Source organism: Amblyomma americanum, chromosome 10 (genome assembly GCF_052857255.1).
Source record: "Amblyomma americanum isolate KBUSLIRL-KWMA chromosome 10, ASM5285725v1, whole genome shotgun sequence".
Lineage (NCBI taxonomy): Eukaryota > Metazoa > Arthropoda > Arachnida > Ixodida > Ixodidae > Amblyomma > Amblyomma americanum.
The window spans coordinates 141,620,115-141,638,598 of record NC_135506.1 but is presented as its reverse complement, the minus strand read 5'-3'; the positions used below and the strand labels follow the sequence as shown (position 1 = coordinate 141,638,598).

The 18,484-nt window shown below is 48.3% G+C and overlaps 1 protein-coding gene across 4 annotated transcripts in view; it reads right to left on the bottom strand.

Annotated features, from left to right (window-relative positions):
• Window positions 1-18,484, bottom strand: part of LOC144106925 (uncharacterized) — a 618,131-nt gene that overhangs the window by 220,181 nt on the left and 379,466 nt on the right. For all 4 annotated transcript variants that reach the window (XM_077639887.1, XM_077639889.1, XM_077639886.1 and 1 more), the window contains one exon: window positions 10,117-10,317. In XM_077639887.1, the coding sequence (XP_077496013.1) occupies window positions 10,117-10,317 (201 nt within the window). The remainder of the gene's footprint in view (window positions 1-10,116; window positions 10,318-18,484) is intronic.

The window sequence follows — 18,484 nt, the reverse complement described above, 5'->3', positions numbered from 1 at the left end:
CGACCGGACCCTGAGAAACTAAGGTGTGTCTCGGATATTCCATCCCCGACTAGCGTCCGCCAGGTCCGGCAGTTTCTCGGCCTGATCGGTTACTACCGAAGGCACATAGAGGAGTTCGCCAAGCTCGCTAAGCCGCTCACCGCCTTAACAGCCAAAAATGTCGCCTTTCGCTGGGACGAAAACGCGGAGGATGCTTTTGGGGCTCTGAAAAGGAAGCTAATGAGTGCACCGCTGTTGCGCCACCCGGATTTTAATTTGCCCTTCGTTATGGCCACAGATGCGTCAAAGTTCGCAGTTGGTGCCGTGCTATCTCAGGTTATCGAGGGCCAAGAACATCCCGTTGCTTTTGCTAGCCGACAGCTGAGCCCCACAGAGCAAAAGTACGGAGCTACGGAAAGGGAGTGCCTCGCCGTTGTCTGGGCAGTAAAGCACTTCAGATGCTACCTTTACGGCCTCAAATTCAAGCTAGTCACAGACTGCCATCCTCTGAAATGGGTGATGAGTGTCAGGGACCCTAGCTCGCGACTCGCTAGATGGAATCTACACCTGCAGGAATACTGCTTTGAAGTTGAGCACAAGTCAGGAAAGACACACCTGAATGCTGATGCACTCAGCCGCACAGCTGCCGTGGCAGGTATAGAAGAGTTTGTTCCCGTAGTCGACCCCGCCGAATTACGCACAGAGCAGTGCAAAGATCCTGACCTGAAGCGAATAATCGAAAGCTTAGAGGGCGCACCGTCTCACCCCGAACAGCTAGGTTATTTCATTGACAAAGACGGCACCCTGTGTCGGCGCACGAGGCCAACCAGGAAAGGGAGACCAGAGAAAACCGCTTGGGAGAGAGTCGTCATACCTCGGTCGTGGACAGAAAGGGTTCTTCGCGCGTTTCACGATGCGCCATGCGCCGGTCATTTTGGCGTAGCGAAGACACGCAGGCGTGTGGAGCGTTTGTACTTTTGGAGTGGCATGCGACAGGATGTTAGAGACTACTGTGCGAAGTGTCATTCCTGTCTCGAAAGAAAAACACCCAAGGGACGAAGACCAGCTCCAATTAGGTCGTTCCCTGAGGTTTCGGCTCCCTTCGAGCGGACAGGTACGGACATAATGGGCCCATTGCCCACGACCACTTCCGGAAACAAGTACATTTTAGTATTTGTCGATCACCTTTCAAAATACGCGGAAGCGGTAGCACTCCCAGATCAGAAGGCAGACACGGTTGCAAGAGCATTTGTCGAACGGATCGTGCTCCGACATAGACCCCCGAGGCAACTCTTGACAGATCGGGGAACGAACTTCGTGTCGCAGCTAATGAGGAGAGTTTGCGAGCTGCTTAAGATCGCTAAGAAGCAGACAACACCGTACCATCCGGCTTGCAACGGTGCGGTGGAGCGACTGAACCAAACCGTGGCCGGGTTCCTGTCGCATTTTGTTTCGCGCGACCAGCGGGACTGGGACTTGTGGCTCCCGTATGCAATGTTTGCCTACAATTCCGCAGCACACGAGAGCACGGGCGAATCGCCATTCTTTCTTCTCTACGGCCGAGACCCGGACCAGCCTAGTGAAGTGCCAGAGGGCCCCCGTCGTGTCCCATACGCTTCACTGGACGACTATAAGGTTGAGCTAGAATCGCGCTTGCAAGTGGCGAGGGACATCGCAAAGGAGGCCTTAAAGAAAGCGGCGAAGCGCAGGAAGGAGGTGCACGATCGCAGTGCTAGAGACGCGCCGTTTGATGTGGGGGACAGCGTGTACATTGAAAACTGCCAAAGGCAGATTGGGCAAGCTCGTAAGTTCCAGACGAAGTGGAGAGGACCGTGCGAGGTTGTCGAGAAGCTTTCTCCGGTAAACTTCAGAGTCCGAGACGTGAACCGGCGCTTGATAAGGATACACGCAAATCGCCTCAAGTCGGCACCGGTTCAGTATTCACGAAATGAGGAAAGGGAAAGCGCGGATTTTGATGGGGACAGAAGTGAAGCGGAGCGCGCAGATAGTTCGAAAGAAACGCCCTCTCCTGCATTTGTTCAGCAGGCGCCAGAGGTGACGGCCGGAATGCCACCGGATTTACTTCATGCATTGCTAGAAGAAGAAGCACGCGAGGTTGCCGCGCAGATAACGCCAGGAGAGGCTCCTACCACGAGCCCTCGCGAGTCCCAAAGCAGACAAAGGGTCACAGACTTACTTAGTATGACTCATGAAGGCCGATATCCGCTGCGAAATCGGAAAGCTAAGTCGGACTAATGGCGTAAACAGAGCGGGGTTGTGAACTGGTTAGAATTGTGTAATGCCGCAGCTCATAACATTGCTATGTGCTTATGTGTTAAGTTATCGGAGTTGGTAGTTAAACCTTTCTGTCATTAAGTAACACCTTCACAGGAGAGCATGCGGAGCGCATGCAGAACCTGCCCTACTTCCTTTCGTTATCTATATTTTTGTCTGTGCCGTGATCGTGCTAGAAGTGGGAACTCCTTTGTAACTGTGATAAATTTATTTCGTCCAGTTTGGACTAGAAAGGAGAGGCTTGGGTGCTGAGTTTCATGTTTATCTGTAAAAGAAGATCAGTGCTGCCCCTGGAGACGCCAGTTATGACAGCGGAGGCATATAGTGTTGTGCAGTGGTGTTGAGTGCAGCGAAAAGTGTTTTGTCGGACGCACTGTGCGAGGCGATTCAGAAGGACAAGGGGAGCTGCGTGGACTCAAATGTTCGGAGAACATTCTTCTGGAGGGTGAGCGAGTGTGACGTTCCTTGTGTGTGCTACGAGGTTCTGCGTTCGACGGCGCAGCGTAGACGGAGACCCAGATGACAGCGGCATCACCAATTACCCAGCCATGCTCTTTGAGAGTGACGACCAGAACGAAGGGGTTTAAGCCCAACCGGACCCGCCGCCGCCGCCGCGGGGAAGCAGGCTTTATCCTCCCTAATTGCCGTGGCGGTTCCAGGGGCGGCCCTCCCGAGCACATCCCAGGACAAGGGAACTGTCAGCGGGCCAGAGCGCGCCTTACCTTGAGGAGCGAGTGTCAGTTGATGGATGGAGGACGGAGGCCGGTGACCCGCGGGAACTGTCAGCGGGCCAGAGCGCGCCTTACCACAGCCGACGCTATGCGCTACCTCGAAGACAACCTTCTTTCCCTCGGACTCAACACGTGAGGGGGGGCGAGACCATAAGTGCGGTGGTATGTTTGTGCGCCCAAGTGAAAGCCCTAGCCCCCCTCCTTCCCCTCCGGCGTGGGCGTCCTCACCCTAGGGAGTGTGGGGAGAAGAGGATATAAAAATCGACAAGCAGTACGGAAGAAGACGCTCAGGACGACATCGTTCGCCAAGAGGGCCTTCAGCGCCGAAGCCCGACGGCGTGCAGCTTCTGCCAGCAACCGCTCGAGCCCAACTCCGGAGCCACTCCATCGCCCCCATGAAGTCGTCGGCACGTAAGCTTGGACGCCCCAGCCTCTGAATCTTAATCATGTATAATTATTGAATATATCTGTTTGTTTAAACTGAGCCATACGGTGTCTCTTTGCCTCTCCGTCCCGTGTGGACCTGCGCATTATGGGGGTCATCACATTGTCTTTAATTTCTAGAAGTAGGTCACTACTGCGCACTTTCGTCAACTTGTAGCCCGTGCTCATGGCATTGTTCAGAGATTTGGACATCAAGAACAGCAACATTGTTCTAGCAGTTTCTACAGTTTCACTGTGGATGGCATGGTATTTTTAAAATGTATGTCTTGTTTTTTGGAAGCACTGGGCTGTAAGATTTTTGGACCGCACTCCTTTTGGAGTGTGACCAGTGTTCGAAGAGAATCCATAAAAATTTTGTGTTTTGGCCACAGTGCCAGCCACCCACCATGCAGCCCAACAAGGAAATGGGACAGGGTCTTGCTAGCAAGCCCTGCCCATGATAGCTGTAAACGAAAACTATAACCAAATATGACACAACTCAGGGTAGTTGGCCACACAAGGTTAACTCTCGCCACCAGAAAAAAAGGAAAAACCAAGAAGTGAGTAGGAAACAGGATAGCTGTGAGAAAGGGGTATGAAAGTGAAAGACAGAGCAGAGGACAGGAAAAGACGACTGCCGATTTTTCCCGCCGGGTCAGGCTGGAGGTGCCGTCTACAGGAAACGGGCCAAAATGGTGAGTTGCCTCCGTCGAAGGGCCTAAAGGTCCAAACGCTCGGCATTGGCTCAACCACCAGGATCCCCTTTTCCCTGGACATGACGATGCCACGTACTTGGCTAAGCGCTGTTGCTCAGGTCCGTGGTGATGCCCTGTTCACCGTCATCCCCCTGCGGGGATGTCCCTGCGGATGCTCAGGAACCCGTGGTGGCACCACTCACCAACGTTGGATGGATGGATGGGTGGAAGGTAGGAGCGTACCCTTTGAAACAGGGTGATGGTAGTTGCCACCATGCTCAGCTTTTTTTTCCTTGATTTTTGTTTAAGTGCATTGTAGGCTGCTATTAAAACTCGCCATTTTCTTTAAATATGTCTTCCTATACTTCTAACCTTACGTCAACTCTCTGCTTTGAGCCCCCAATCTTCCAATCGCTTTCTGCTAATTTCCACCACACATTAATTTACAAGACCATTGTTATCTCTAAACCCTTGGGCCTCAGGAAGAGTGACTGTAGCATCAACATCGGGATGGATACCATCAAATTTGAGTATAAGGTGTTCTATTGTTTTTACAGATTTACCACACACAGCACATGTGTCATCTTCGTTAAATTTTTTTTTGTTGCTGCCCTCTGGCCTAGTTTCAAAGAGTAGGGCACTGCCTCTTTAGTTATCATAAAACGTTTCCTTCCTGATCTGCCTTTTCCAGTATTGATATACTTCTACACTATGCTTCTTTTCCATTAAATTAATTCAATTTTTATGTTCTGCATTTTTAACCTTTCGTTTAATGCTCTGTCCTTCTCCGTTCTCGTGTCGGGCATACTTACTGGTTAGCTTGCTAGTTCTTCGCTGCCATTGTGAGTCAACGCTCTTTCTGCATAGGTATTTAAATACCCTAGCTGCCCACCCGTTATCGTCCAATTTCCTCAGGCGTTCTTCGTATAGTATTTTACTCTGAGCTTCCAGTGCTCTGAGCGATGCCCAGCCCATATCCCCCTGTACTGCCTCGTTTGTGGTTTTCCCGTGGACACCTAGTGCTGATCTTCCAACAGCTAGCTTATTTACTTCTAATCGCGACTGAACTTCCGCCCTGAAGCACAGAACCGCAGTCCCGAAAGTAAGCACTGGCACCTTTACTTCTTTCCAAATACCTCTCACTACTCCATATTTGTGTACCCCAGTAATGCCCTATGTTTCATTATCCCGGCATCTCTTCGCTCTTTTGCCATAATAGACTGTTCGTGCTTTTCCGTGTACATCTGCACTTCATTTACCCATCATCATCATCATCATCATCATCATCATCAGCCCTACTACACCCACTGCAGGGCAAAGGCCTCTCCCATGTCTCTCCAATTAACCCTATCCTTTGCCAGCTGCATCCACCGTTTGCCTGCAAACTTCTTAATCTCATCCGCCCATCTAACCTTCTGCCGCCCCCTGCTACGCTTACTTTCTCTTGGAACCCACTCCGTTACCCTTAAAGACCAGCGGTTATCTTGCCTTCGCATTACATGCCCTGCCCAAGCCCATTTCTTTCTCTTGATTTCGACTAGGATGTCATTAACCCGTGTTTGTTCCCTCACCCACTCTGCCCGCTTCCGATCTCTTAACGTTACACCTATCATTTTTCTTTCCATGGCTCGCTGCGTTGTCCTTAACTTAAGCTGAACTCTTTTCGTTAGCCTCCACGTTTCTGCCCCGTAGGTGAGTACCGGTAAGATTATGCTGTTGTACACTTTCCTCTTGAGGGAAATTGGTAAACTGCCACTCATGATCTGCGAGAATTTGCCATATGCGCTCCACCCCATTCTTATCCTTCTAGTTATCTCCCTCTCATGATCCGGATCAGCTGTCACTACCTGCCCTAAGTAGACGTATTCCGGCACAATTTCTAGGCTCTCGCTGCCAATTGTGAACTGTTGTTCCCTTGCTAGGCTGTTGAACATTACCTTGGTTTTCTGCATGTTAATTTTTAGACCCATCGATCTGCTCTGCCTGTCTAACTCGTTGATCATGATTTGCAGTTCACCTCCTGAGTGACTCAGCAAGGCAATGTCATCAGCAAATCTCAGATTATTTAGGTATTCTCCATTTATTCTTATTCCCAACTGTTCCCAATTCAGGCCTCGAAATACCTCCTGCAAACATGCGGTAAACAGCATTGGCGAGAACGTGTCTCCTTGCCTGACGCCCTTCCTTATTGGAATTTTATTGCTGACTTTATGGAGGACTATAGTAGCTGTGCAGTTGCTATATATATCTTCCAGTATTTTGACATAAGGCTCTTCTACCCCCTGATTACGCAATGCCTGTATGACTGCTGAGGTTTCCACTGAGTCGAATGCTTTCTCGTAATCAATGAAAGCTATATATAGAGGTTGGTTATATTCTGCGCATTTCTCTATCACCTGATTGATGGTGTGAATATGATCTATTGTAGAATATCCTTTACGAAAGCCTGCCTGATCATTTGGTTGATTAAAGTCTAACGTTGCCCTGACTCTATTAGCGATTACCTTAGTAAATACTTTGTAGGCAACGGATAGTAAGCTGATCGGCCTGTAATTTTTCAAGTCCTTGGCGTCTCCTTTCTTATGAATTAAGATAATGTTTGCATTCTTCCAAGCTTCTGGTACAGTCGAGGTCATAAGGCATTGCGTATACAGGGTGGCTAGTTTTTCTAGCACGATGTCCCCTCCATCCTTCAACAGATCTGCTGTTACCTGATCCTCCCCAGCTGCTTTTCCCCTTTTCATTGCTTCTAAGGCTTTCTTTACTTCATCTTTCGTTACTGGCGGGATGACGCATTGCTGTGCACTGCTGTCTTTCTCATTAGCGTTCTGATTACATTGGCTACTGTACAGGTCGGTGTAGAACTCTTCAGCTACGTTAACTATCTTATCCATATTGCTAATGACATTGCCCTGCTTGTCTCTTAATGCATACATCTGGTTTTTACCTATGCCTAGTTTCCTCTTCACTGTTTTTAGGCTACCTCCGTTATTTAGAGCATGCTTGATTCTCTCCATATTAAACTTCCTTATGTCGGCTACCTTGCGCTTATTTATTAACTTTGATAGCTCCGTTAGTTCTATTCTATCGGTAGTGTTAGATGCCTTCATGTTTTGGCGCTTCTTAATCAGATCTTTCGTCACCTGAGATAGCTTCCCGGTATCTCTTCGAACTGTCCTACCGCCTACTTCTACTGCGCACTCCGTAATTATTGATGTCAGGTTATCGTGCATTGAATGAACATCAAGATCATCTTCCTCAGTTAAAGCTGAGTATCTGTTTTGCAGCGCTATCCTAAACTCCTGTGCTTTCCCTCTTACGGCTAACTCGTTAATGGTCTTCTTCTTCGCTAGCTTCTTCCGTTCCCTCTTCAAGTCTAGGCTAATTCTAGACCTTACCATTCTATGGTCGCTGCAACGCACCCTTCCGAGGACGGCCACATCCTGAATGATGCCAGGTTTAGCGCATAGTATGAAGTCTATTTCATTTTTAATCTCACCATTGGGGCTCTTCCAGGTCCACTTCCTGTTTTCTCATTTGCGGAAGAAGGTATTCATGATCCGTAAATTATTTCTATCCGCGAATTCGACTAATAACTCTCCCCTGCTATTTCTAGAGCCTATCCCATAGTCACCTACCGCGTGGTCGTCAGCCTGCTTCTTGCCCACCTTCGCATTGAAGTCGCCCATCAGTACAGTGTACTGCGATTTTACTCTATTCATTGCTGATTCTACGTCCTCATAGAAGCTTTCAACGGTCTGGTCATCATGGCTGGATGTGGGTGCGTAGGCCTGCGCCACTTTCAGCTTGTACCTCCTATTCAGCCTAATTACTATAGCTGCTACCCTCTCGTTAATACTGTAGAGCTCCTCTACGTTGCCTTAATGAGGAAACCCACACCTAGTTCTCGTCTACCCTCTAACCCACGATAGCACAGTATGTGTCCCTCCTTTAGTGCTGTATACGCCTCACCTGTCCTCCTAACTTCGCTAAGCCCTATCACATCCCATTTAATTCCCGCTAGTTCCTCGAACAGCACTGCTAGGCTAGCCTCACTAGCTAAAGTTCTAGCGTTAAGCGTTGCCAGGTTCAGATTCCAATGGCGGCCTGTCCGGAGCCAGAGATTCTTAGCACCCTCCGCTGCGTCACAGGTCTGACCGCCGCCGTGGTCAGTTGCTCTGCAGCCGCTGGGGACTGAGGGCCGAGGGTTAATTGGTTTGATCATAGAAGGTTGTGGCCAAGTACTACACCAGGGTGGCCAAATCCTGCTCTGGTGAGAGAGTACGTTGTCGGTTCTGGTCACCGAGATAAGGCCGCACTCCAGGCCTGGTTATGCAATTCCATCGACACGCGGATTTTTTTTTTTTTTTAACCCGGTGGAGAATTCCGCGGCACCAGGATTTGAACCCCGGTCCTCTTGCACGCGAGGCGGATGTTCTACCTCTACGCCATCGCTGCATCATTTACCCATACCTCCAGATATTTGTATTTGGCCACTCAAGGCATTTCATGGCCTTGTATTGTAAGCACCTGATCAGTTGTATCATTGAAAATCATCACACCTGACTGAGTTGCGCTAAAACTGAAACCTAGAGTCTCCTTCGTCTCCACAGCAATTCACCAAAGTTTGCAAATCTTCCTGGCTTTCTGCTAACAGTACAATATCATCAGCATACATTAAACCCAGTAGTCGTTGCTCAACAACCTTTCCGACAAAATCTGTATGACAGATTATACCCTAGATTGCTTCCTTGTAGCCTCCTTTGCATATCTATTTTAGAGAACAACCTTACCTTAATCCTTTGTGTACCTCAACACTTGTGCACTTAATCCCGTACCATGGTAGTTCAATTTTATTTTCTCAGTATATTTCCTGCAGAAAATCGATTACCTCATGACCAATACCTTAATTTTTTTAAATGTTCATGTTATTTCAATTTTATTTTCTCAATATACTTCCTGCAGAAAATCGATTACCCCATGACCAATACCTTCATCTTTTAATATGTTCCACAGGAGTTCCATGTTAATGTTGTAGTATGCACCGCTTATGTCTAGGAAGGATAAATACAGAGGTCTGTTTTCTGCCTTAGCTATTTAAATACTATGCATTGGGTAAGCAAGAACAGGCTGTCATCTAAGTGTCTACCCCTTCAGAACCTGTTCTGCAGTCTTCGAGTATTCTATTACTTTGTACCCATGACTGCTTTTCAATTTCACCAACTGCATCGCCAGCCTGTACATAACTGATGTAATTAAAATCAGTCGAAAGGATTTTATGTTCACCTTATCGCTTTTCCCTTTATAAACCAAAACAGTAACACCTAAGGACTTTACTCTAGGTGATTTATTCCAGTGAATTATTTCCAATTTCATACAAATGAAAACTATTGACCTTTTCCTCGAAAATGTGACATGATAACATTTCTTAATATTTAGCTCTCAAGACTGGCATCATGTGGCTACGATGTTTAAACCTTCCTGCAGAATTTCTGCATCACGGATAATTAAAATCGCCCTATCAACTGCACAGCCGTCGGCAAATAATCTAATATGAGAAGATACATTGGTTGCAAAGTCATTGATATACATTAAGAACCGAAGTGAACCGAGAACAGATCCCTATGAATTCATTCTTGTCTGCCGGAGGGTTTGGAACCAGTCACCTCCCGCAGCCGATGCGGAGGCCACCTGGTGCCAACCGCCCTCCTTCCTCTCATCTAAGAGGAGCTTTCCCTCTCTCCACTTTGACACCTACCACGGGCGCCGACGACGACAGCACGGAACTGAGCAACGATGCAAAAAAAAGCTAGTGCTCTAAAAAAGGACGTTGCAATGTTTTTGGTGCTACCTGACGAGTAGCCCAGATGTGACCCTGGCACACAATGGAGGCGACTACAGACTATATAGCCACCTCCAATGCAGTTACCGGTGCAACGCAATATGCAGCAGCACGTTTCTTCAACAAGGCTCCTTATACACTGGTTCACTACCTGCGCAAAGCAACGCATGTTGCGGGTGCACAGCCGTGCCAGGCGAAGTTGCGAGGCACACAGTGCCGCTGACACCGCCCTCTGCTCCTCGGGATCTCCGCCTTGCGCACCCAGCCGCTGCAGTTGGAGCCCCAGGGCATCGAAGCGCTGCTGCTCCTCAGCCATGGCTGACTGCAGGCCAGATACCAGGTCCAGAAGCTCCTGAGGACAATCAAGATGGCAGTAGTACAGCTCAAATGTCACAGTATGGCCATCGCTCATACTCTTAAGTAACAGTACTTTGCAGATCTTGCATCAAACCTGACAGCTGGAGTGTTGGTTCAATGGCTATTCGCAACTACACTCAACTTCAGGGGGCGCTCCAAAGTCTGGCAAATTCTCTTACTCCTGGTGGACCAGCTACACCTCGATACTGTAAACCTGTCTTCGCCTAGACTTCACCCATCGTAAACATCGGCAGGTGAGACAGCGGCACAAGAAGGAAAGCGGCTCGACATGACACCAAAACCTACGACAATGTTGCACTCTATTATGCACCAGCATATGGTGGGATAAGGAGGTAGCTGAGGTGTGGCGAGCACGTCGAGAGGCCAACCGCCAACATAGGAGAGCCATGAAAGGACAAGAGGCCAAGGAAATTACACGGCGAGTGTACCTCCAGCTCAAGCACAAAATCCACATGCTGGTTCAGAAGAAAACTGCAGAGGCCGACAAATGAACTGTGCGAAGCTTAAAAGATGGGAAATCTGGAGCAATGAAATGTGGGCGCTACGTGAGATTCTTAGACTGAAGGGATGGAACAGTGACACACCTGTCTGATTCGGAAACCGGACAACCCATGTCCGACCTGAAGGCCTATGTCACAGCTAATATGAAGCCACTGTATGATAGGGCAAAGACGGATGCGGGCTTATCGACCAATTCCATACCAGTGGGCTTGGTGACACGGCAACGCCCTTCTAGTTGTAAGGGCTCACCCGAACCTGAGTCCGTGAGGGCAGCGGAACCAAAATGGGAAGTGATCCCCACTGCACTTGACTGCGCAATTGGCTGTCTGTGTAAGCACACTGCCACTGGAATGGATGGTATGCCAGCCTCCGTGGTAAAGAACCTCGGCCTGGAGTCGAGAGCCCAACTTGCCGGCTTTTTCATAGACATCCTCAGTGGAGCTGACATCCCTGAGGATTGGCAGCGGTGTAGGTTGGTAGGTTGCCTGCACGCGAAGCTAGCCACATTTGTCTCGGCTAAGCTCCCGAACTCGGTCTCGTCTAAATAGCCCCAACGGTCGCACTCCTGGCACTGCACTAACTCCCCGTGCACCTTGACTTTCCTAGCTTCCTGACCCACTGTCCAGCCGACTACGTAACGTAAAAGCCTGCCCTCCCGTTGTTGTCTGCCGCCATCTGTTGGCAGGCAGAGAAACTGCGAGACTCTACACGCAACATTCGGAGCACAGGACATGTGGCGCCGTTGGTACACCTCTTCGTGATCACCACACGGCATGAGTGGAGGTCCCCACATAGCTCGTTGCTTATGAATGTATGGGCATTGCTTGCTTGTGCCAAAATTCTCGTGGTACTGTGGGGGCTAATCGTGTCTTTAACATTAAGCACTTAATTTTGATATTCGCTGAGGGCACCAGAGACTATCAGGCCGAATTTGGGGCGATGGCGTGGCTGTCAACACTCGCAAAATCGCACTAACAGACGAACGTCTTTGCGGAATGTGCCGTAAAGAAGGCGAAGTGTTCCTGTGTCGCCGGTGTCTGCGAAAAACGGAAACGTGTTGGCATCGTGTTTATCCATTACTACAGGTAATTCTTGCCATTATTTAGCGGCACGAGAACGCCGCGTTCGCCGGAGTTGACTCCAGTCGTCACGCTTTTTATGTGCTGCATTTGTTGCTGCTAACTAGCAGCCAGCAATGAACACGCCGAGTCGACGGTATGTTATGTTCTCAGTTGAGATTATGCAGCTATCTGTGCCAAGAAGGGGAAGCAAAATAAGTTGAGATGTGAATGTGCAACGCGATCGCACACAGATAAACATGCTTTCCAAGATCGAGATTTGGTCTTGTGCATGGATAGAGCGTTCACAGTGCATTTTCGCTGAAGTAGTCCCACAAAATTTTTGCGTGACCGATCGTGTCGGCTGCCTCTCTCGGTGGCGTGAGTTTGCCTGTGCTAACGCTACATCAGAAATGGTAACCATTCGGAGAAAGTTGAGAAAGCGGAGGTCTAGCCTAGATCGTGTACTACGTGAGGGTGATACTTGATACGTCATAGGTGATACTCACGAAAACTTCGCGTGCTGCATAACTTTTCTTTTTCGTTTGTGTATCCATCATAGCTACCGGATACTATAAGCTCATTCCAGAGCGAGGGCAATGGGAGCTGTCGCTTACATAGGCATTCTGCTCAGATATGCCCACCAGTAGACGGGTGTTTACATGCTACTCGAACGACATATACGTCAAAACATATGCCGAGCGAAGCTTACAGAAGCAGAAGTCGATTGTCTTAATTATGGGCCACCAGTGGCATGGGCTGTTGTTTTTTGCTTTTCTGAAACTTCACATATTGTGATGATTTTTTTCACTGATTTCATTTTCCAACACTTTTGTGCAGCTGTCAGATTTCTGCAAACATGAGTGCTCCTCCGTTTACAGATATCCATTTTCACTGTTCTTATGGTTTTTTTGTCAACAGTGCAGCTGAAAAGGCCCATCAGCCATGCTCAACCTACTTCGAAGGAGGTGCCTAGGCACCAAGCTAAAGAGGTCATGCAGAAGGCTGGAAGACATCTTGAAGCATTTACGTAAAATTTATAGCATACAAACAGTGGTAAAAGACAATTAGTGTCTGTCACACGCAAAGTTCTCTAGAGTAACTCAAATATCAAAATGGCCCCTTCACTGCAAGCATTGTGATACATCTGTAGTCTGTGCAAATACTCCTTATGCAAAATTCACATGACACATTTACAGTCCTGATACGATAATATGACCCCATTAATATGGGCAACTCGAATTATGGACAGTTTTTCTGGGGACCAGACTTTCTCAGTGTATTTACGCCTCGTTAATGCAGAAACTCGCTGTCTGGACAATGGACGGTGTGAAAATGCATGGAGCCCATTCGGATCCGTGTATTTTTGTCCCGTTAATATGTACAGCGATAAAAACTAAATTCGAATGCCTCTACCTGATGTTCCGCCTCTTACAATTTGAGTGCAGAACACCAGCGAAAGGCAGGAGAATGCAAAATACCTCAGTAGTTGCCTTTCTGTGTGTGCATGGCCTCATGCTTTACAGTGGTAAGATGCCAGGTCAACACACCTTACTGTTCGCCACATTAGACAGTTTCAGCTGTGTGTACGCAAAGCGCTACGGCGCTGCGTGTGTTACGCTATCCACTCCGAAGTATAGTTTTAGGTGGCCGTGCCATAGCATCCCTCAAGCGCACGCATAAGCGGTAGCGCCATATAGTGGCAAGACGTCAAAGCACATCAACGCTCGGTTGAAGAAAATTTCATCGGTGATTACTGATAACTAGGGTGAGTGCATTGGGAGCCTTTTTTTGTTCCAAAAAGAAAAACTATGCAAACCGGAGAAAATGTAAGAACCGACTAAAAGCTAGAAAACTGCTTCTCCAGATGTCGTTGCTATGAGGAAAACACACTCCATTTAGTTAGGCCTAGGAGCTTGAAAATCGCCAAATTATCTGAAAAACGGGCTAGTTATCGCTTATGCCGCTATGTGTGGGCAAGAGTAGGCGAAATAAATGCGAACCGCTACCATCTGAGCGAGCTATTGCGTTGGAGAATCCAGCGGCGACATGTATTTATTCCGAAGCGGGCGAGCAGGGCGCCGCCATCTTGTCAACATTAACGTACGCAAGCCACGCAAGCGCCACAACGCAAAGTCCGCTGGCTAGCGTACGCGCGCAAGACGCAGGGCTTGCGCTTGCGCTCTGCGCATGCGCACTACTGTCCCCGCAAATTCCTTGCGTACGCTAAGTCGTTGCGTACGCACAGCTAAAACTGCCTATTGAATGACTCTTTGTGAAAAAGAACTAACCATATGCTTCATCGAAAACCACATTTAGCAGTTGTCAACCAAGTGAGTACAGAGTTTTTGCAAAGTGAACAATCGCAGTAGGGGATACTTCATCACATCAACAGGCACTGTCATCCGTCTCATTGACCACTAGGTGCTTCAAACGTGCTTCACCCTAAACCGTTTGATTTTTAAAATAATGGGGACCATAATAATGCGTCTGAGCTGCTGCTAAAATTGCCCAATTTTCACATCACTGCCTGCCACTGTGCTTAGGAGTTTTTAATCACGAAAACGATTTTTCAAAATGTTTTTGCTTTTATTCATGATTCATTATCATGGACTCGCTTTATAGACACTTTTGCTCGGGAACCAAAGTGTCCACGACTGCATTCATTCCTTGCTCAAATTCTGAGAAGCAAACCTATCTGCACCCTAGCCATTATTACTTGAACCGCAAAAGATGACAGTGTATCTGTTTCATACACAAATGGCAGGAAATAGAGCCAAGGACTTGAGACGTGCAAGACAGGTATCGCTTCACACCAGTTCCCTTTAATAGGGTGCTCTACTGATGGCATTGTCCGTTTCTCATGTAAGGGCTGTAGGAGGAGAGAGATGGTTTAGAGAGTGTGCCCAATGAAGCCACAAAATATCTTCAAAAATTATGAAGCATGACTTGAACGGCAGGCAGGTGATGCAGCTCGCCTTAACACCATATGACAACTTTTGCTGTATTCATGTGCATTATGAGGCTACTGCCTTTCACACATTGAAAGACAATTTATGAAGTGTTCATGGCACAAGTCATGTCTCAGTTCCTACAGAAAGTAGGGTGTTGGGCATTTCTAGTGTGGAGAACCTGTTTACCCCCTCCATTTCCATGCGGCCCATCTTCATCGTCGGCCGTCGGGATGGGCAGCCCCCGGCTGGGCGAGGAGGGAAGTCTCCCTCATGGGGGAAAGGGAACGGCAACGGGAGCGCCACCTCGTAGGTTACGCGGAATTCTGCGGAACCGGAGAGAGGCTCTTCGGGATCTGGCCAGTGTCGTGAGCGGTTGGAGCCGCACGCTCCCACCGCCTTCCGCAGCAGGCGCACGGGGATCCATTGTGCCTTGCCGCTGTACTTCTGGTTCCAGGCAGCGAAGCGAGCGCAGCAGACGCGCGCTCTGGTTGCCTTCCCCAGCAAATGCTAGGGAATGGCTTTGCCTCAAGAATGCGGCGCGCACGGGAAAACCCAGCCGCCATTATCGGCGCATACAAACATTCGCCGCCGATACCTCCGAAGTCGCGCCCCCGCCCCAGCCGGTAAGTCGGAAGTCCTTCTTACGTAGCCTTCTATTTCCGAGGAATGCCTCGTTGATGTTGTGTAGCTAGCTGGCTTGCTCTGTGTATTAATTGCAAGTGTAATAAATAGCATATGAGTGTTAACGCTGTTGTCGTCCCTTCCCTTTGTCCCTCGAGCACGAACCCCATCCGCGGTTAGCGAGCGGGAACACTGCATCCGCGGAGTGGGAGTGCGGGTAGGGGCGGAAGGCTTTGTTCCCCCCGTATTTCCACAAGAGCATGAGACTCTTAAGGGTTCGGGCCCCACGTTGGGCGCCATTGCGGAAAGACTGTGTGGGTACACAGCAGCCAATAGCTATGTTAATAACCTTGTCTATGTGTGTGGTCAAGTTTCGTATTTGATGTAAGCTCCACTGAAGGGCATGCCATAACACATGCTTGTGAGTTATCAAGCATGGCTCCTATATCTTTTTTCCCCCTGATCATACCATTTTATTACTCTGCACAATTTGAACACTGCCGCATTTGCAGTTGTTGCCTATGGCTTAGGAAGGAGTACACTAAATAAGTGAAACTAGTGTCCCCATCATGGGGACACTGAAACATATGCCTTGTTACAGCTATGTGCAAATCTACTGAAAGGAATTCCTGATAGCCTTCTCAGCTAACTTGCTGCTGAGCCTGTGCGGCTTATTATTTAGTGCTTAGCAAGTCTTAACAGCAAGTTCGGCTAGGTATGAATGTTAAAACTCCTCTGAATGTGGATGATTCATGTGGACGCTCATCAAGTCTAGAAGGAGCTCCTTCATGCCAAAGGCACCTCCTTGCGAGCGAGAAGAGCATAACTTCCGGTGCGCGTCTCCCCGCTGTATATGTGGACTTAGCTCCTAGGCGTGCGCCCTTTGCGGACCTTATTCGAAATAAAGGCGTGTAACGGCTGCTGTGTCGGCCGATCTTCGCTTCCTCGCAGTCCATGCAATACAAACAGGGGGCATAAATTTACAGTCCGGTGAGCGGTGCCGAATACGTGAACGATCGTGCAACTCGCAGAAACGCACGCAGTCCAATATTAAGCCCGGTGCCAAGGATCCATTGAGAAAAGATGCGGCGAAAAAAGCTGACAACCACGAATTGCTTCCACACACGCATTAAGCGATAGCTTTAACTTTTAAAAGCATTAGCTTTAATTAAGTGCGCTCTGATCCCAGCTGTCGCAGTTTATGCGCGCCAACCTTGCGATAGCAAAGGCAAGTATGAGCACAACAGCTGCGCAAGAGTTTCGCACCTTAATCACCTTAGGAGAAGATATTAGATACTAGGAGACACGAAATCATGTCACCAGAACTAGCGAAAATAGCACTGTCGGTGTGACTTTTTCCAAATCACAGGTCAATCTCAATACGGACAATCTTGCAGTGCCGATCGTTTCAGCACAAGTTGATTTATGAAATGATGGGTCAATGCATTGACACTGACTGTGGAACAGTGCAGATATGGTTTCCCATTCACTTTTTTAGGTTTTACGGCTCTATGAGCGTTATGCTGGCGCGTTCCCATAAGGCTGGCAAGGGGCGTCTGCTACACGGACCTCCATTCTCCGTTTCTTGCTAGCGCCGCTAGGTGTCGCATGGATTGGTGCATGAGACCAGATGTTCAAGCAAGGTTAGAAATCAAACAACGCGGTGTAGGGAGGCTAGCGTTGGGAGCACATGGCAATACACCAAATCAGGCGTCACAGGGTGATATGGGGTGGGCGTTGTTCGAGAGCAGAGAGGCTAGCAGGAAGATAGCATTTGAGGAGCGATTGAGAAAAATGGGGGAAAAGCAGTGGGCTAGGAAAGTTTTCAGGTATACCTGTACATAAGGAACGTTGATACGAAATGGAGAAAGCGAACTAGAAAATTGACAAGCAGACATCTAGACAGCAGAAGAGGGGCAAATCAGCAATTATCGGTTAAGAAAAAGGTTAGAGAAACAGACAGAACTCTGTGGAAAACAGGGATGCTGACGAAAATCGGCACTGGGAACATACAGGATCTTTAAGCAGGAAATTGCCGAAGAAAATATCTATGATAATTGCAGGGGAAGCTCTTTGTTGTTTGAGGCCAGGACGGGAGTTTTGCAGACTAAGACATATATATAGAGCCAGGTACCACGAGATAGACACGCTGTACCTTGCATGCGAAGAGGAGGAGGAAACGGCTGAACACTCGATACTTTTCTGCAAAGGGCTTCACGCCAGAGTGGAAACCAACGGGGCTAATTTATTCAAAGTATTGGGGTTTAAGGACAGTGAAGAAAAAGTAGATTTTAAGCGGGTAGAAGTAACCAAGCGAAGGTTATCCGATTGGTGGCTAAAATCAAGACAAGAGTAAAATTTCACAAGCCTTGGCTAGGTGGCTTGAACCGCCGCCCGATTTGAAGGATACAGCCTTTTCCGATAAGACGTCCATGAAAGCCCAGGCTTTGCTCTGGAATGTAGCAACCCATCATCTGTTCATTATTTTTTTCACTTGAGATCAATATAGCGGTAACCACCGATGCTCGGCCAGCCTGACATGAAATAGTAAGGCCAAGCTCCATCATCACAACTGTAAACACAAGCCACACCCAAGTGGTCACGGATTTCTCCAACTTTTTGATCCACATTGCTTATGCTAAGCCTACTATTTCATACTTCATCATTACATGCATCATTTGTTTTATTTCGAGTGCCTGTGCCGTACTTTTATGCTTGTATCGACCCCCCCTCTTATGCAATACTCTCGCACGAGGGCCCTGAGGGGTACTATAAATAAATAAATAAACATGACCAGAAATACAGCCGACAAATAAACACCACACAGGAAGAAAGGACACACATGAAGCTGGCTAACAACTGAGCTTTACTGATGCGAAATGGGTGCATATATAGCACAATGCAGGGTAGAAGGGAAACAGAGGGAAAGTAGGCTGCGTAACAGTGAGCGAACATTAGTAGTCACGTCACAGGGAAATTACAAAGGATAAAAACAACACCAGCGGTG